The sequence below is a fragment of the Anolis carolinensis genome, unplaced genomic scaffold (genome assembly GCF_035594765.1).
Source record: "Anolis carolinensis isolate JA03-04 unplaced genomic scaffold, rAnoCar3.1.pri scaffold_13, whole genome shotgun sequence".
Classification (NCBI taxonomy): Eukaryota; Metazoa; Chordata; class Lepidosauria; order Squamata; family Dactyloidae; genus Anolis; species Anolis carolinensis.
Genome location: NW_026943824.1, coordinates 2,104,583 through 2,125,118, shown reverse-complemented (window position 1 = coordinate 2,125,118; position 20,536 = coordinate 2,104,583). Strand labels below are relative to the sequence as shown.

Below are 20,536 nucleotides of genomic sequence, written 5' to 3'. Positions count from 1 at the left end.
AATTACAATGGATTAACAAAAACATATAACATATCCACATAAATATCATTATAAATTTGACATAGAGACTTACAATAGTATATTCATATGTATACCCTTTATGTTCCTCTTCCTAGTTGTGTTATATCTTATTTATATACTGCTACCTGAAATCACCCCACCTGATGACAAAACTTCCCATTATATTGTGAGGTTCCTAAATAACAGTCTATGCTCGCTATAAGAATTAACCAAGAGCCAGCAGAGTATCTCATGAACATATAAATCCATTCACACTGTGAGTATATAAATAAGATATAACTTCCTTAATTGAAACCTAAAAACCTTAAATTATGTTATAGCCACTGTTTGTTCCTTTTATTTAGACCCACCCTAGAAAAAAAAAGAAAAGAAGACATAAAAACATAACTAGGAAGAGGAACATAAAGGGTATACGTATGAATATACTATTGTAAGTCTCTATGTCAAATTTATAATGATATTTATGTGGATATGTTATATGTTTTTGTTAATCCATTGTAATTTTCCCAGATTAATTCACTTGAAGAAGACCTAGTCGAAACCTGTCTATATGAGTTTTTACTTTATACCTGTTGACTGAATATTACTAAAACATATTACTGTATTTGTGGGTATCTATTACTTTGGTGCATAACCAGGAACCCATTTACTTATTATTTTAAGTCTCTCCTCTGGCAGTTGCTTCTTGTATCAATGCAGTCCCCATTTTCTGGGCCGTGTCCATTGGCGTGCCACGTGTTGGCTCATTGGGCGATGGTTGAAACGGTCCCTCCAAGGAGGTTTTCGCAGAGCTTTGTGCAGACCGGCTCCAGTGGATCTGCAAACAATCGTAGGCCGTGGAGGAGGGAGGAGAGCCCCTTGCTGCTCCCTCTTTTTAGTCATTTAATTCCTATGCAGGAATTATTTTAATCCTATTCATGGCACTGTAATAAGCGCGTGGGGGCATTTGTGTGCTAGGAGGCCTTTTCTTCGTTTGGGTGGAATCTGCAGAGAGCGCGAAATGCGATCCAAGCAAAAGGGGAGCTTGGTAATTGGAGCAGCGGATTATTTCATGCACCCTTTGGCTTCAGGAAAACGTTCTGTACCTTGCTCGGTTTTATTTTGCCAGCACCTTGGAGAGTGTTTCATTCTGGATTCAGAGCTTAGCCCTGAGGAGTATGGTGCTGTCCCAAGTCACTGTTTTCATCCATTGCTGGGAATGATGCAATTGCACCTTTCTATTGGATGAGGATGACTTTACGGAAGGCTAGTGGGTGGTGGAAGGCCAGCATGGTATAATGGTTTGAGCATTAGACTATGACTCTGGAGACCAGGGTTTGATTTTATTTATTTATTTATTTATTTATTTATTTATTTATTTATTTATTTATTTACAGTATTTATATTCTGCCCTTCTCACCCCAAAGGGGACTCAGGGTGGATTACATTAATAATAATAATTATTATTATTATTATTATTATTATTATTATTATTATTATTATTATTATTTTATTCTTGTACCCCGCCTCTATCTCCCCGCAGGGACTCAGGGCGGCTTACAAATGCAAAACAAGTATACATACATAACACATCAAATACCGAAAACGCACAAATGAAAATTAAAACATACGATTAAAATCAAACCCTTAATAAGACAAAGTTAAAATGCAGCAATAAAACATAAGGATGGGCTGAACAAAGTGCACTAAGTGAGACTTGTATACATTGCACATATACATGGCAAACATTCAACACCTTTAGACATATAACATATAGGCAGACATTTTCCAGCTTCTGGCTTCATGAGGGTATGCTCAATTCCAGCCATAGGGGGAGCTGCCGTTTCAACGTCTACTTGTGACACCGAGTCCTTGATGGTAGTACGTCCTCATTCATTTCTGCATATTATACTACTAATAATACAATATAATAATATTAATTATATATTCTATATTAAATGTAATATTACTAATAATATCACCATATAATGATATAGTACAATATAGTAATTTAATGCTTATATTGTGCTATGCTAATAATATATTGTATGTTCATTTGATTTGTAAGCCGCTCTGAGTCCCCTTCGGGGTGAGAAGAGCGGGATATAACTGTAATAAATAAATAGATAATAATAAATAATACTGTTGGCAGTTTTTATGGTGTCGCAAATAAGTTAAATTAGCCTCCCCACATAAAGCGGTACCTAGAATTTTCTACTCAACAGATGCAACTGTTTTTTGAGCTGCTTAGGTCAACAGCGATCTAGGCTATTAACGGTCAGGAGCTCAATCCAACCCGGGCTTTGATCCCATGACCTCTCGGTCAGTAGTGATTTATTACAGCTGGCTACTAACCAGCTGCGCCACAGCCCAGCCCTGCTCAGCCATAGTAAGCTTATAATGAACTTTATTTATATCCCGCCCTCTCTTCCAACAGGACTCAGGGCCGCTTACAAAAAATAAAAACTCAGTGCATGCACAAATTACAAAATTACAACATGACGCATAAACAATAACATCACAAACCTAACAAAAATAAACCACAGTACAAAAAGGCAAACATAAAAACATAAAAAACTAACAGACTGACATAACAATAAACACAAGGAAAATAACCCAAATTTTCCAACGTGATGACTTTAGGTAAGTCACAGCCTCAGAAGAAGCCAAAGTTACCCTACTTTGAACAAATCTTGTTACGAAAACCTTGTTTCTAAGGTCAGCGTAAGCTAGAAATTACTTGAAGGCACACAACAACAACATCATCCTCACCCTCCTCATTATTATTATCATCATCATTCTGGGTTAGTTAGCATTTGGATGTGAGGCTGCCAAGTGCTATAGGCTATATTTCAGAGGAAGGGAGTGTTAAATCCAACTCTGAAACTTTTTTGCCTATCAAAACAATATTACCCGTGGCATCGCCATAAATTGATACATCACTTGAAGGGTGTGCACACAAACACACATACAGCGGATGACCGCATACATAAAGCCACAATGAAGTGGGGAGAATTGCGGTCTCTCTGTAGCCACTGCAAGGCATCTTAACAAGCAAATGAAAAGTGTTAACACTTTGTCAATATTCAAACAACTTACCATTACCTTGGGGGTTTTGTATCTCAGCTGTCTTCCATTATAGGCCTCATTACCCTTAACATTAAATGCTGCCTTCTCTCTTGCTTCCCTTCTCATCCTATTGCCGTGGTAGCTCTCGGCCAAGGAATTAAAAACGTCACGGTGAAATAATACATGTGGGCCCCTACCTACGTGGCCTTTGACTGACAAGCACTCAAGGCATTGCTGAGTTTTATGGGGACTCATCTGCTTAGCATTTCAAATACTTCTTCATTTATTTAGAAAGTTGGTTTATTCAATTCCGGACTGGTTCGCGATATATTTTAAGAGATATAAAAGAGTCGGACTAATGGATTTAAACCCAAAATGCTAATGCCTCCCTGTCCAAATCTAAGCCGTGGAGGAGTTCCAGCTGCTCCATTTCTATTTACCAGTCTTGTTGAAGCGGCCCACATATACAAACACACAGCTGTAAGTTGCTGTAAAATATCCAGCTGTTTCCAGCTACAAACCCAAACATACGAAGGATGTGTTACAGGATCAATGACAGTCTCCATAGGACGTAGTGGCAACAATCCATTTTGAGACGAGGTATGGAAACATCATCTCACATCCAAGGGGTAAATGAGGCTGATTCTTTCAGAATAGGGAAGGAATACATGAAAGAAAGAAAGAAAGAAAGAAAGAAAGAAAGAAAGAAAGAAAGAAAGAAAGAAAGACAGAAAGAAAGAAAGACAGAAAGAAAGAACAGATTTGTTAGACAGCAGGCAAAAGGTAAAGATATTGGATGGAATTCACAATCACAGTTGTGACCTGGAGTTGTTTCTTGTCCTGATTTCCCCTGTTTTCTGAGTGTTGCTCTTTATTTACTGTCCTGATTTTAGAGTTTTTTAAATACTGGTAGCCAGATGGTATTCATTTTCATGGTTTCCTCCTTTCTGGTGAAATTGCCCACATGCTTGATGATTTCAGTGGCTTCTCTTTATAGGCTGACATGGTGGTTGATAGAGTGGCCGTACTGCCTGGAAAACTCACAACAACCCGGTGATTCCGGCCATGAAAGCCTTCAACAACACAAAGGACAAAGTGTTGGTTTTGAGCTTTCAATCTCTACATGGTTTGGGTCCAGGTTGCCTACAGAATTGCTTTCTTCCATATAGAAGGCCAAAAAACATTGCTACCCCGAGTAAAGCTGGCTCATTGAAATGGTTAAGCCGATTCAAACATACTTTCCAAACAGCCCGGTATCTAAAGACAGAAATGCCTAAACACCTCAGGAGGGTATTTACCAGAGCTCATTTTGAGCAGCTGGATACGATGGTCAAACACGGAGGTTTAATCAAGTTTCATACAACGAACGATTTTGTATTTGTGGAGCATCAGAGGTGGAGGATATCGCACATGTCCTGTTCGGCTGTAAATTGTATAAGAAAGAGAGAGACCAATGCCTCGGGCCATACATTATTCACAAAACACACATTTAAATTTCATTTTTGTTGGCCGGCCAGAATCCTAAAATAACACACAAAGCAGCCCTTTTCCTGTTCAAATCAACACAGCTGAGAATTGCATATTTGGAATCAATTGGGGTAAACTGTGGAGGTGATGCAGATATTTGACCTGAACGGGATCTTGTTAACAGCTTGTTTATTTTAACTTCTTTTGTATGTTGTATGTATGTCTATGTGTTAAATGTTTTGATACGGCTGATGGGCTAATCAATAAAATATTATTTGATTTGCTTTCTTGCATACAATCTGCCCCATACTGGGGGATGTCAACTCAAACCAGCCAGGACCCAACTGGCAACCGTCAACCAGCTTTTCATTGGCCACCCCAAGATTGTGGAATGACCTGCCAGATGAGTTTTGACAGTTCGATCAGCCGTCGGAATGTAAGATTCATCCATTTTACCCACGTTTTAACCTGGAAGCTTTGCAGGCTTCCAAGCAGCAGTGCCTCCTCCGCTCTCTTGAATCCCATTTTCTTTATCGCCTCTTTGTATTCTGTCTTAATCATGGTCACCACCCAGCCAAAGCCGGTCAATTCAATGCCTCTTCTTCTTCTTCTTCTTCTTCTTCTTCTTCTTCTTCTTCTTCTTCTTCTTCTTTCGCCTTTGTTCCGTCCTCTGCGTGGCAGGCGCCTCGTTGTCAGTCTTGTCAGCCTCTGCCTCCGCCTTGCATCCTTGTCCTTTTGTGAGCCCGTGCCGCAACCTCAACCTTCTCTCCTTAAAAATAAATTAACATTTTAATTTGGTTCTTGTTGAGCCCCGCTCGGGAGAAGCCTTTGAATGGTCCGCTGCCCGCATTGACTGGCATGTGATTAAGGGCCAAGGTTTATAGCAAGACGGCGGCGTCCTCCCGCCTCCAGCTGCGCAGGGCAGAGAATTGCTGGAGAGAGCAGAGTGATGTCGACATGGCAGGCGTCCATCCAGGCCTGGCTCTTAACGCAGCAGGCATTTGTTAGCAGCCTCCACGCCATCAGGCCTAAGAGCCACCGTCGGTTGACTGACAGTTTGATTCAGCCCAGAGCGCTGGATTAATTGTCCATGAAATCGCGCTCCCGTATTGGAGCCGCGTCTGTTCCAGCACCTGCAGCTCTCCTCGGACGCTCACTCCCTTCGAATGGATAAGTGTTGGGAATCACCCTGGACTACTCAAGTCTAAATGTAGTCAGATAAATAATAGAGTTAGATTGAGGGAATCCTTTCCCTGTTTCCAAAGCATCCCTAGATAGGCTTTACTGTGTTTCACTCTATCCTGTTTACGTCACATCCCTTACTTTGACGTTAGCAGAAATGTGAATCTCTAGGGACAGTAACTTCTCATTGTTCAGAATGTCTTTTATGGCCCCAATAAACTGGACCATGAGGTTGGAACCATTTTGGTTCTCTCTTCTCCCTTTGTTCTTCTAGCTAACAAGCAGCATCTCGCCATCTCTCCTGGCAAGATGTAACTATTTAGATGTTTGTTATTTTTCCTTTCTTATTTTTCATTAGAAACCAGGCTAGAGTAGACTAGACAGCTCCCAAGCCTTTCTATCTACAATGGAGTTCTTTTTGAACTTTTACTGAGACTCTGCAGTCCATTGCAATCCTAAATAGATAAAGACTTCTCTTTGCTCACCCCGTGTAAGTAACTGTTGCATTTGAAAGCTTTCACTACTCTGCTGATTTTTGGTGGAATCTCCCCCAGAGAGGGTTAAATTGAGTCTCTGAGATTACCACAACAATAAGAACGTAGAGCATTCAGGACTAGAGTGCTCTTGAGTCCTGAGACCAATAATCACAGGTTGGTGCCACTACAATGTCCAGTCAAGACACTTCTGTGCGCTTCAGCATCGGATGGAAAGCTCAGAGCGGATGGGCAAAGATACAGCTCTGCACCTCCGCCCCAGTCCTCCATGCAACGGGATAAGAGACATGCATAATAATAAAAATACAAAGCATTTGGGACTGGAGTACTCTTGAGCCTTGAGACCAATCATCCCAGGCTGGTGCCACTACAATGTCCAGTCAAGACACTTCTGTGCGCTTCAGCATCCGATGGAAATCTCAGAGCGGATGGGCAAAGATACAGCTCTGCACCTCCGCCCCAGTCCTATATGCAACGGGATAAGAAGCATGCATAATAATAAAAACGCAAAGCATTTGGGACTGGAGTGCTCTTGAGCCTTGAGACCAAAGGGGGCCGGGCTGTGACGCAGCTGGCTAGTAACCAGCTGCTATAAATCACTACTGACCAAGAGGTCATGAGTTCGAAGCCCGGGTCAAGTTAAGTCTCCGACCATTAAAAAAAAATAGCCCCGGCTTGCTGTTGACCTAACAGCCCCGAAAGACAGTTGCATCTGTCAAGTAGGGAAAATTTAGGGACGCTTTATGCGGGAGGCTAATTTAACTAATCTACAACACCATAAAACTGCTCACGAGGAAAAGAAGAGGAAGAACAGCCACCAATGGATGGTGAAGCAACAGCTCCCCCTGTGGCCGGAATCGTGAAGCTGGAAAGATGTTAAAAAATGCCTCTGTGTCTGTCTAAAACTGAATGTTGTTTGTCTGTTGGCATTGAATGTTTGCCATATATGTGTTCATTGTAATCCGCCCTGAGTCCCCTTCAGGGTGAGAAGGGCGGAATATAAATACTGTAAATAAATAAATAAATAAATAAAAATCCCAGTCTGGTGCCACTACAGTATCCGGTGAGGACACTTCTCTGCGCTTCAGCATCGGATGGAAAGCTCAGAGCAGTTGGGCAAAGATCCAGCTCTGCACCTCCACCCCAGTCGTCCATGCAACGGGATAAGAGGCATGCATAATAACAAAAATGCAAAGCATTTGGGACTGGAGTGCTCTTGAGCCTTGAGACCAATAATCCCAGATTGGTGCCACTGCAAGGCCTGTGGAAGACACTTCTGTGCGCTCCAGCATCCGATGGAAAGCTCAGAGCGGATGGGCAAAAATACAACTGTGCACCTCCGCCTCAATCCTCCATGCAACAGGATAAGAGGCATGCATAATAATAAAAATGCAAAGCATTCAGGACTGGAGTGCTCTTGAGTCCTGAGACCAATAATCCCACGTTGGTGCCACTACAATGTCCAGTAAAGACACTTCTGTGCGCTTCAGCATCCGAAGGAAAGCTCAGAGCGGATGGGCAAAGTTACAGCTTTGCACCTCCATCCCAATCCTCCATGCAAAGGGATAAGAGGCATGCATAATAATAAAAATGGAAAGCATTTGGGACTGGAGGGCTCTTGAGCCTTGAGACCAATCATCCCAGGTTGGTGCCACTACAATGTCCAGTCAAGACACTTCTGTGCGCTTCAGCATCAGATGGAAAGCTCAGAGCGGATGGGCAAAGATACAACTGTGCACCTCCGCCCCAGTCCTCCATGCAACGGGATAAGAGACATGCATAATACTAAAAATGCAAAGCATTCAGGACTGGAGGGCTCCTGAGCCTTGAGACCAATAATCCCAGGTTGGTGCCACTACAGTGTCCGGTGAAGACACTTCTGTGCGCTTCAGCATCCGATGGAAAACTCAGAGCGGATGGGCAAAGATCCAGCTCTGCACCTCCGCCCGAATCCTCCATATGCAACGGGCTAAGAGGGACTGAGGCACGCATAATAACAAAATGCTTTCTTCCGTATTTTCTTCTTTTCTTTGTTAGGAAATATCTTGCCCTTTAGGGTTGCTGTCTCCTGCCTTCTTTTCCAAATACTTGCACCCAGCCAAGGCGATAGGAACGGAAGAGAAGGGACAGATGTTCCCGAAGCAAAAAAACAAAATGCAAATTGAGAGCAATCCTCTTGTAACCCCCACAGCCAGCTGGTCTGCATCTCACAGTACATTAACCAAAAATTGACAGGGAGGAACTGCACTGGTTTGGGGAGCGGGGCTGGTTTCGCATAGCAAACTTTCCCTCTTTCTGCACTAATATTAAGCAGTGCTGGGTTGCTGTGAGTTTTCCGGGCTGCATGGACATGTTCCAGAAGCATTCTCTCCTGACATTTCGCCCACATCTATGGCAAGCAGGTTGTGAGGTCTGTTGGAAACTTGGCAAGTGGAGTTTATATATCTGTGGATTGATGTCCAGGGTGGGAGAAAAGGAGTGTGAATTTATTTATTTATTTATTTATTTACAATTTTTATATTCCGCCCTTCTTTCTCACCCCGCCTCGCGGATCACATCACACATATAAGGCAAACATTCAATGCCTTTTTAACATAGAACAAAGACAGAGACAACAAACGCAGGTTCCGAGCTGGCCTCGAACTCACAACCTCATGGTCAGAGTGATTTGTTGCAGCTGGCTGCAGCTGGCTGCTCACCAGCCTGCGCCGCAGCCTGGGCCTGAATGTTGCAATTGGCCACCTTGATTAGCTTCAAAGCCTGGCTGCTTCCTTCCTGGGGGAATCCTCTGTTGGGAGGTGATTAGCTGGCCCTGATTGTTTCAGAAAGTTAGATAGTGTGGAGTAGGATATCAGTAAGCGAGTTGGACCTAAAGCCAGGCTCGCTTTCAGAAAGCACCCTCTCTGTATCTAACCTGCTGAGAATAGAACCCAAATAACAGAAAGGGCTTTAGCAAGATTACACTCCTAATATTCTTCTAAATTGTTTCCCAAGTGATAGGAAAAGAACAGAGGCTCCAGGTCAAGAGTGAGTCCAGCTGCCAGTAGAAGCAATAAATTTTCCCAGGCAATTGAATTCTTGGCTCCAAGATGGACATGTGTGTTTTGCTAACCATGGGGAAGGGTCCGAGGTTTGCCACATCGCCGGTCCCCATCTCCTTCACTAATGGCATCCTCGAATAGGTTTTGTCTTTATAGGGCACTGCAATGGTAAAACGGGAAGCTAATACACAGATAGGCTCTAAATTGAAATTCTTCTCCGTATCACTAACACAGACAGCTCCATCTATTACAAGCATGTTGTACAGAATACAGTGAAGCTTTTATTTGTTTTTTACGTACTCTGAGCTATATTCGCCGTTGCTGTACATCTACCCTCTGTCTCGTTTGAGTAAATAAAATGCTAGGATTTTCTTATTACATTATAAAACTATTTTAAGGCAGTATTTTTCGCCCCCACCACCCTTTGTAGAAATATATCCTCAAACACAAATGGCTGTTCCAATGAATGGTTATCCCAAGTACAAATAATCCCCTGCTCCGGATTTTTAATAGACAAATTACTTGCTTTCTAATTATCCCGTATTTGTAAAAATGTGGCCAAAGCAGGAACATATTGAGCCAATGAAGCCGATCCACACAGGACCTGCCAACTCCCCTTGATCAGCAAATAGGCGCTGGGGGACCTGTCAGTCATTGTAAGTGGCACAAAGCATGGCAAAACTGATAGGCTCTCACTGAAATGTACTGGCAGCAAACCTGAAGGGAGTGGAGATCAAAGGACCTAAAGATTGCTCAGAACATACTTTTAGTGGGTACGAGATCACAGCCTCAAGGGATCCTAAGTAAATAATTGAATGGCACAACTAAGGAGAGAAGGGGGAACAAGGTGTTCCATTCATTGAATTACTGGTCCATTATTTCCCTTTCTCTGCCGTCCTCCATTACACTATCTAACAATGTGCCGTTGCACCTGGGGCTATAACTCTTAGCGAAATAGGCATGAATGTGACATCTTTCCCCAGGGGATTGCTTCTTGCCCTCCTTTAGGGAAACTGGAACTCCCAAGGACCAAAACACTGTAGATAACTCAAAACTGGTTTTATTGTTTCAAAAGGTTATCCCTTTAAGGCAATAAGGGGTAAAGGAAAATACATTACAGTCTTTGGTTGTCTTAAGTCCAAGGAGCTCTGCAGCTGAGAAGCTTTTCCAGGTCCCTCTTTCTCAATGGCCGTGAATGCCGGAGCAATCCTCAGCCTCAGTCCAAATGGCCTATGTTTGAAGACACAGTCTTCCTTTGGTGCCAAAGAACTGATTTGAAGGCGCTTGAGACTCCTCAACGTCATCCAGGTTGGCCCTGAACATGAAACCTAAGTCTCAAGGGTAAGAACCTCAGAATTGGTGCTGAGAGGTAACTTAATCAAGGGCTTTTAGAGCCAAGTCTCTCTCTCACGTCCATCTGGTAGAAAGCTTGATGGTGGAATGAAAAAAGGAAACACTGTCCTACTCCAGGAAGAGGTGGAGCCAAACAATTGAGCTGAGGAAGCAATATAACTGGTGCAAACAACATTGATTGACAGCTATAAATAACCAATCAATCCAACTACATTTTACAGGGTAAAGGCAAAATCAGGCATGATACAATTCAAATCTTGCAACTTACAGTTCAACATATAGATGGGGCCACTCGCGCCGTCACAAACAACATTTGAACAATGTCTTGTTCCTGGTTTGAAAGTGTTATTTCCTGTTTAATTGTCCCGTTCTTCCTTTGAAAGTAGTTGCCCTACTCCAGAAACTTCATTTTTGCGACTGCCACAGACTATACTGAGTTGCTTGAGATACTCATTGAAAAACTAGAGAAATGTGCTGCAGGGTGTCCCTCCCGCAGAGACCAAGTTTTTGCGGTGTAATCAACTTTTTCCATGTTTTTATGACAAATCCAATTAGGAAATGACATTTATAACCCAGGAACAAAAATCGTGTTACATAGTGTTACCAAGCAGCTTTGATGGCCCAGAGGTTCTTCCTAATGTTTAAGTGTAATTTCATTTCCAATCACCAGTTTGTTCTCATTGGCGCCATCCGTGGGTAAATCAAGAAGTCTTCTGTATATAAGGGCTGGACTTTAGCTGCAAGAGGGATTAACAATTGAAAGGTTGACAGTTCGGAGCCTGGGTCAGGGTGAGCACTCGACCTTCAGTCTAGCTCGCTGCCCACCTAAGCAGTTCGAAAACAGCTGCGAGTAGATAGGTATTACTTAAGCAGGGAGGTATTTTGTGGCACTGTTAAAAAAGGAAATACCAGAAAATGCCGGTGATCAAAGAAAGAAGGAAGTCTGAGCTCTTTGACATGGAAGATGGAGCGACAGCACCCCCTGTGGCCAAAATCAAGCACAACCTCCATGACGCCGAAGATGGGAAAATGTCTATATATACCTCTATCTGTTGTCTGTCCTGTCTGTATAACGGCATTGAACGCTTGCCCTCGTATGTGTTCTGTGATCCACCCTGAGTCCCCTTCGAGTGAGAAGGGCGGAAAATAAATGCTGTAAATAAATAAATAAATATATGAAGCATGTCCTCTACCATCAGATTCTGGTTCCTATCTCGATATGAAGGCCCCTTGCCTATTACTTTCCAGGCTGAAGCTTACACTTCCAAGGGCAACCAGCTATGTAGCTCCATGCATAGTAGCCAACTGTTGCACATTTTATTTATTTATTTATTTACAGTATTTATATTCCGCCCTTCTTTCTCACCCCAAAGGGGACTCAGGGCGGATTACAATGAACACATATATGGCAAACATTCAATGCCAACAGACAAACAACATACATTAGACAGACTCAGAGGCATTTTTAACATTTTTCCAGCTTCACGATTCTGGCCACAGGGGGAGCTGTTGCTTCACCGTCCAGTAGTGGCTGTACTTCCTCATTCCTTTCCTCGTGTTTTGCTGGCAGTTTTATGGTGTTGTAAATTAGCCTCCCGCATAAAGCATCCCTAAATTTCCCTAATTGACAGATGCAACTGTCTTTCGGGGCTGCATAGGTCAACAGCAAGCCGGGGCTATTAATGGTCGGAGGCATAACCCAACCTGGGCTTCAAACTCATGACCTCTTGGTCAGTAGTGATTTATTGCAGCTGGTTACTAGCCAGCTGCGCCACAGCCCGGCCCCTTTTAACCTGTGTTAATTCTTCTAGTAGACCTTGAGGTCTGATGGAGCCTACACGATGCTTGAGAAGTGCTCAAAGAAGTGCATGAAAAGATCAGGACGTGCTCACCAAACACCCTTTCTTGCTGCTTTGTAGATGAAGGGCTGTGGGATCTGTTTGTGAAGGACATTCCTCGTGGTGCCACTTCCTACACAATCAGCCTGGAGAAGCTGAAACCAGGAGTGAGCTACGAATTCCGGGTGGTGGCTGTGAATGACTTTGGATACGGAGAACCCAGCGCTCCTTCTGTAGCTGTATCAGGTTGGTTCACTGCATTGAGTGCTTCACTGGAAACTTGGGCAAAATGTTAATAGGTGAAGGGTTAAAAGGATGCCTCATTGGAAGGGGATAAAGGAGATGGTCCTCAAGTGGTTCCTTAAAATTTGATGTCTTTTTATCTCTTTTCCCCAGCATGTCCTAGAACAGTGGTGGCCAACCTATGACACGTGTGTCAGCACTGACATGCCAAGCCATTTTTGCTGACACGCTACTGCCTGCAGATTGATTGGATGACCATGTATTTTGTGGCCAAATTTGGTGTGATTTGGTCCAGTGGTTTGTTGTTTACTCCATGGGAATTATGCACATTACATATATATACTAGCTATGCCTGGCCACGCATTGCTGTGGCAAAGTATGGTGGTACGGGAAATAAAGTATTGAGCAATTGGTGGTAGATAAGGTAAAAGGTAAAGGTTTTACCTTACATTAAGTCCATTATAAATGGGTTATATAGCTGTGTGGAAGGGCCTTGAGTCTACACTGCCATATAATCCAGTTAAAATCAGATAATCTGTATTTTATAGGCAGTGTGGAAGAGGCCTAAGTGAGGCCTAACTCTGCCTGTCCCCTGGGCTGAGTGGGTTGCCAGGAGACCAAGTGGGCGGAGCTTAGCCTTCTAACTGCCAGCAATTGGATAAAAACAATTATTGCTCTCCCTCTAATTAGGACTTTATTTTTCTTTTCTTTTTGTTGTATGGACGTAGAGGCATGGATGAGGGGTTGTGCTGCCAAGTTTTGTGTTTCTGGGATGTGTGGTTTTGTTGTTTTGTCCTAGGCCGAAATTTCATTACCCTTTTATATATATACTAGCTTTGCCCGGCCACTCGTTGCTGTGGCTTACAGGAATCCTTTGTTGGCCAGGTGGAATAGCAGTGAATAGCCTTGCAGTCTCAAAGCCTGGCCGTTTTCTGGAGTACCTGGAGCTGTTTGTTCTATGAACGTAGAGGCATGGATGAAGGGTTGTGCTGCCAAGTTTAGTGTTTCTGGGATGTGTAGTTTTGTTGTTTTGTCCTAGGCCGAAATTTCATTACCTATATATATATATATATATATCATTCTATTATTATTCTATTATTATTGTAGTATATTATCATATTATTACAATTATATTATTCATTATTCATGACTACATTGAAACTAAAATAAAGAGAAATCAGCGTGGAAACTTCAAGAGGTACCATAGATCGTTGTACATGGAAATAATGGTAGTAAATAGTTTTTGATTTATTAAATACAGTTATATGTTACAATTATACATTTTTGTTATTTAAACTATACATATTGCAAAATTATGGGGGGGTTTTCTCGAAGTGACACACCACCAAGTCATGCTAGGTTTTTTGGTGAATTTTGACAACCAAGCGCAAGAGCTTGCCCGTCAGAATCCATATCTTTGAACAGACGTGGATAGTACCTACAAATGTAGACAACGGATACTTTACAAATAGCGTTGGGGTGCATCACTATGAAGGAAGAAAGCATTCTGGAGACTTGTTCAAATCCCCACTTGGTGCCCTGCTTCAGGCAGGACTAAAATAGAGCAGCTGCAAATGAGGAAAGGTCAATAGAGTCCGAAGGCAGCAAGAGAGTCAAAAGAGGATCAGGGTCAGCAGAAGAGCAAAGACTGGAGGCAGTTTGGAAGAAGAGGTGCCCACCAAAAGGCCTGGCCTACTGCTAGAATCACCTAAAATGATGCTCAGACCAAAGAGAAGGAGACAAGTGAGCTGTTTGGCAGAAGCAAATTTTTATTTATTTATTTATTTACAGCATTTATATTCCGCCCTTCTCACCCCGAAGGGGACTCAGGGCAGATCACATTACACATATAGGCAAACATTCGATGCCTTTTAACATAGAACAAATAGACAAGACAAACATAGGCTCCAAGCGGGCCTCGAACTCAAGATCTCCTAGTCAGAGTGAATCATTGCAGTGATTCATTGCAGCTGCTCTCCAGCCTGCGCCACAGCCCGAGCCCAAATCTAGATGAGTTGAACATAGTTTACAATTGGAGCCATCTGGTTGACACAGAACCTATTCAGAAACTGGATGGTGGACACACAAAATTAGCAGAGGGCAAGAGGGAGTTCAGCTGGCAGCGGGAAATGAAATAGGTCCCCCATGCAAATGCTACAGGAGAATGACTGTTTCCTTTCATATTTTTACTGTGTTTTGCAAAACAAAGCACAGGTCCGTAAGGCACGATGCAAGAAGACTTGTAAAAATAAAACGAAATGGCATTCAAATCTTTCTCCTCGTGCTGCCTCTGACTTTCTTCAGGGAGTCATTTCTCAGATCTTTTTTGCTGCTTCAGCAAGAGCAAGAGGTAGGAGGGGACAAAGAAAGAAAGAAAAAAGTCTTTGCGGTTCAAAAGTTTTGCACCTGAGGGAGAAATTCAGACCGCTTTGCACGTCTGACAGAGCTTGCCTTTAAACAAAGTAGGGGGGAGAGCTCTCTGCTCATGTTGTAAGACAGTCAAGCACAATTTAGCAGAAGTATAATCAAAAGTGGAAATGAAATGTCATCATTTTCAGTTATATTAATGTCTTCTTCCATCCCTATGTAGCTCTCTGGCCGCTAAAGATAGAGGGCATTATAATGTATTTGTCCATTATTTTATTTTGTTTATTGTTGGAATGTTTTAAGTTTATGTTAAATATGTTGTTGTTGTTTGGGCTTGTCTCTGTTGTGAACCGCCCTGAGTCCCTTCGGGGAGATGGGGCGGGATATAAAAATAAAGTTTATTATTATTATTATTATTATTATTATTATTATTATTATTATTATTATTAGGGCAGCTTCAGTTTGGGAGCGAGACACTTGCGTTACTCCGCAATTGGGAAAGGATTGCGAGATCCTCATTCTTCCAATTTCTGCCAATGTTGACATTGGTAAAGGGAAACTCTGCAGCCATTGATGTAACAATGGCTCATTTCCCTTTGATATAATATAATATTCCAATTGTTCTGATTTGTTAGGAATGGCCCCAATTAATTCTTCGTCATCTCACCTCCTCAACTGCTTTTCAAAAGTCCAAGTTTCTCTGTCCTACTGTTACTGATATCATCTATCTGTTAGTCAATTACCTGTCATACCATCCTACTTTGAAAGCCAGGAAAAACGTATTTGGGATTGAAGGCAATAACAGATTTATTCACCTGGCCAGATGGATGACAGAACAGTGTAACCGCCAAAAAGAACTGACATTCATACAGAATAGTGCATCACATTTTATAAAGTTTCACAGCTCTTCAAATCTCCTCCTCCCTCCGTTGGTTGGTCAGGACATGTGTCTCCTAGAATCTGCTTTCTCATTGGCTGAGATTTCCTCCTGACATCACAGACCAGAGCGGAGAGGAAGAAAGAATAGCTGGGATTGGTGGAGTTCAAAATAAAAGGCTTTTTGCTTTGCCCACCTCTGAGGGTGTGGGCCCCATTGTCCAGACTGGAAAGAATTGGTATTTAGCACTAAGTAACTTTGGAAGCTTGGGAAAATCTCTACACAAAGAGTGAGACTTGGGAAACTAGAAAGTCAATCAAGTGGGTAAACACCTCAGTTTTGATGTATACCCATGAGTCTTCTCCCCTCTCTGTTTATTAATAAAGCATAAACCCGAACCAAGACATAGGGGAAACTTAAAATGTTTTGTCAATGAAAACCTCTATAAGGGTTGTGGGGCCATTGTCTTATTGGATGGGCATTGTCTATAGACTGAGGGGTTTAATCCGCCCAAGAATGTTTGGGGTTGGGCTGGGACTGAGACCCAGCTAAGATCTGTACAAATATTTATAAATTTGTAATTATTATTATTATTATTATTATTATTATTATTATTATTATTATTATTAGAGAAGGGTGGGTCAATTTTTCAATAACACTACTATTTATTTATTTATTTATTTATTTACAGTATTTATATTCCTCCCTTCTTCCTCACCCCGAAGGGGACTCAGGGCGGATTACAATGAACACATGTATGGCAAACATTCAATGCCAACAGACAAACAACATTCAGTTTTAGACAGACACAGAGGCATTTTTAACATCTTTCCAGCTTCACGATTCCGGCCACAGGGGGAGCTGTTGCTTCACCGTCCATTGGTGGCTGTTCTTCCTCTTCTTTTCCTCGTGAGCAGTTTTATGGTGTTGTAGATTAGTTAAATTAGCCTCCCGCATAAAGCGTACCTAAATTTTCCCTACTTGACAGATGCAACTGTCTTTCGGGGCTGCTAGGTCAACAGCAAGCCGGGGCTATTTTTTATTTTTTTTTATGGTCGGAGGCTTAACCCGACCTGGGCTTTGAACTCATGACCTCTCGGTCAGTAGTGATTTATAGCAGCTGGTTACTAGCCAGCTGCGCCACAGCCCGGCCCCGAGGACTACTATTTTGTCCTCGACTTACTTCAATTGCTCCAACCTTAGTTCAAAGTTCAGATGTGGTTTTTACTCCATTAACTAAACAAGAGAGGAGAAGATAATAATAATAATAATAATAATAATAATAATAATAATAATAATAATAATAATAATAATAATAATGCATTCTTGCCCTTTCCAAAAGACAAGTGCAAACTGCTGCGGCCTGTCCTAGTTTGTGTTCTTCTTCGTTAATAATGATTGACCAGACTCTGATGTTGTTTGGCTACAAGTGTCCTGATTTCCATCTGTGAAATGTTGGAGGGTATGCGAATTGTCTGTGCTGCCTCACAGGTATAAACACGACTCCTTGTAAATAAATTGCTTGCTTGTATGTGCTCTGCTTGAGCAGAACTATTTAATCCATTTCCTTCTGAAGCTGGAGCTCATATACTTCAGATTGGCCAGAGAAAAGAAAGACGTTCTCTGTTGGGAGCTACAGAAGGGAGGCTTGCAAAGCACTGCGGGCTGCTGTCACTCAGAATGATGATCCATAGCTTGTCTGTCTCTTTAATTAATTAAACCAATGCTCAATGCATCCCATAGGTTCCATTTCCACAACTGAGTTTGGCAGCTGCTGTTTTGATGATGCTCTGATCCTTGTCAGATTCCCAGCAGATAATAAGATAATCTTTTTGAGGGACTTTGAGTAGAAAGCATGAGTGGCAAGTGTTTCCATTTCCTCGTGTGCATTTGTAGTTATGCAGAACTGAGCATCTCCTCCATGGCGGGATGTGCAAATTGGCACAGAGTCCCTCCTCCTAGATGGTAGAGCATGTTGTAGGATTTGAATAGGAAGGTAACACGCACACATAGGAAATCCAGATATATCTGCTTTGAACTGGGTTATCTGTGTTGGGGTAATCTCTGAGCGGTTAGACTCAATTTAACCCTCTGTGGGGGAGATTCCACCAAAAATCAGCAGAGTAGCAAAAGCAAAAGCTTTCAAATGCAACAGTTACTTACACGGGGTGAGCAAGAGAAGCCTTTGACCATTTAGAATTGCAATGGAGTCAGTAACAGTTCAAAAAACATTTATTCAGGTAAAAAGAATTCCATTATAGATAGAAAGGTTGGGAGCTGTCTAGTCTACTCTAGACTAGTTTCGAAGGAAAAATAACAAACATCTAAATAGTTACATCTTGCCTGAAGGAGCAAAAAGGTGTTGTTGTTAGCTTGAAGAACAAAGGGAGAAGAGAGAACCAAAATGGTTCCAACCTCATGGTCCAGTTTATTGGGGCCATAAAATACATTCTGACCAATGAGAAGTTAGTGTCCCTGGAGATTCACATTTCCACTAACTTCAAAGTAAGGGATGTGACGTAAACAGGATAGAGTGAAACACAGTAAAGCCTGTCTAGGCCTGCTTTGGAAACAGGGAAAGGATTCCCTCAATCTAACTCTATCATCTATCTAACTACATTTAGACTTGAGTAGTCCAGGGTGATTCCCAACAATCTGAGTCCACACTGCCATATAATCCAGTTCAATGTGGATTTTATACAACTACATGGAAGGGACCTTGCTGTTGTCTATACACTTGGTTCAAGTTTAGTAGGATTTCACATGTCCTTGCTATGAAAATTAGCTCTCTTTAGTGTGCCGTGTGGTAAGATGGCAAAACAGTATCATTTCTATATTAAACTTTGTTACATTTCAGGGAACCATGGTTAGTGAAATGTTTTATTGAAACCATGGTTAGTGAGAACAATCCAGAATCAAACCATGATTTCAGAACCTTGCTTGACTGAACCGAATCATCACAAAACAGAGGTGGAGGAATCTAGTCCCAGTAGTTGTTCATTTAGCCCTTCTTTTTCTTGACTGACAAAATCAACTATCTTTTCAAAGGAAACAGATTAAGGTGGGTCAGCCATGTGGGGTGTGCAATTTTTTGGATCCTTCCCTATTGTGACGTTGGTCTTTTCCTCCTCCTCGCAGCTCACACGGAGTCTCCCTTCTATGAGGAATGGTGGTTCCTCCTCGTCATGGCTCTCTGCAGCCTCATTCTCGTGCTGCTCGTGGTGTTTGTGCTGATCTTGCACGGTCAAACCAAGAAATACCGGAATTGCAATCCAGGTGAGAGCAACTTCGGTGTCCTCTTCTGCCTGTCATTTAAAGAAAGAGGTCTCAAGAATATTATCTAACAAAATCAGCTAAGAGAGCCAGCATAATGTAGAGCAGTGGTTCCCAACCTGTGGTCCGTGGACCTCCAGTGGTCCCCAAGAACTAAGACGTGGTCCTCAGCCTCATAGTTACTACACCGTTGCAATGAGAACGACTGGTCTTGCAAAACCCTTTTATACAGTGTTCCCTCACTACTTCGCGGTTCACTTTTCACAGATTTGCTGTTTCGCGGTTTTTCAATAAACTTTAAAAGACTATTATAAATAATTAAAAAGTACAATTTACAGCCTAAGGAAGGGAGGAAAGAAAAGCCAAAGGGAGAGAAAAGGAGCCCAAGTGGCAAGTTATGATCTCCAAAAGGTGTTTTCCAAAAGGTTATGAATGCCATTTATCAACATACGATTTATCAACATACGATTGTGTCTAACTACTAAAATAATGTATAAATATTAAAATAAATATAGTGTCCCTACTTCACGAATTTTCACTTATTGCGGGTGGTCCTGGAACCTAATCCCCGCGAAAAGTGAGGGAACACTGTAAAGGGTTTTTGGTGCTTCTCTGAATGATCATGTTTTCTAAGAAGTTATGATCTCCAAAAGGTGTTTTCCAAAAGGTTAAGAATGCCATTTTCCAAAAGATGTTTAATAGTTTTAATGTCTATATGTTGTACAGTGTTCCCTCACTACTTTGCGGTTCACTTTTCATGGATTCGCTGTTTCGCGGTTTTTCAATAAACTTTAAAAGACTATTATAAATAATTAAAAAGTACAATTTACAGCCTAAGGAAGGGAGATAGGAAAAGCCAAAGGAGCCCAAGCGGCAACGGGAGGAGAAGGAGGCTATTTATCAACACACGATTGGTTGATAAAGACTGGACATAGTGTCTAACTACTAAAATAATGTATAAATATTAAAATAAATATAGTGTCCCTACTTTGCGGATTTTCACTTATTGCTGGTGGTCCTGGAACCTAACCCCAGCAATAAGTGAGGGAACACTATAGTACCAAGGCAATGTTGGGAGGGGAGAAGCTGACTATCCACGAAAGCTGGGAGAACAAGCCTCCTGACTGCTGCTTCTCATCCTCCTTCCATTCCACGTGGCACCTGGAAGTGGGGGTGCCTTGGTGCCTTCGTTTTTAGGCCTGTTCCTGGGGTTATTAGGATAGATCACATTTTTTAGAATGGATAGATCACCTTTTCCTATAATGGCTGTACCATCACAGAGGCTAAGAGTTTGCTCAGTGTATATGGAGGAATAGGAAAATCAGGCACCCG

The 20,536-nt window shown here is 42.0% G+C and overlaps 1 protein-coding gene across 7 annotated transcripts in view; it reads left to right on the top strand.

Annotated features, from left to right (window-relative positions):
• Positions 1-20,536, top strand: part of sdk1 (sidekick cell adhesion molecule 1) — a 615,491-nt gene that overhangs the window by 576,107 nt on the left and 18,848 nt on the right. For all 7 annotated transcript variants that reach the window (XM_062964472.1, XM_062964469.1, XM_062964468.1 and 4 more), the window contains 2 exons: positions 12,526-12,690; positions 19,070-19,207. In XM_062964472.1, coding sequence (XP_062820542.1) covers positions 12,526-12,690; positions 19,070-19,207 — 303 coding nt within the window. The remainder of the gene's footprint in view (positions 1-12,525; positions 12,691-19,069; positions 19,208-20,536) is intronic.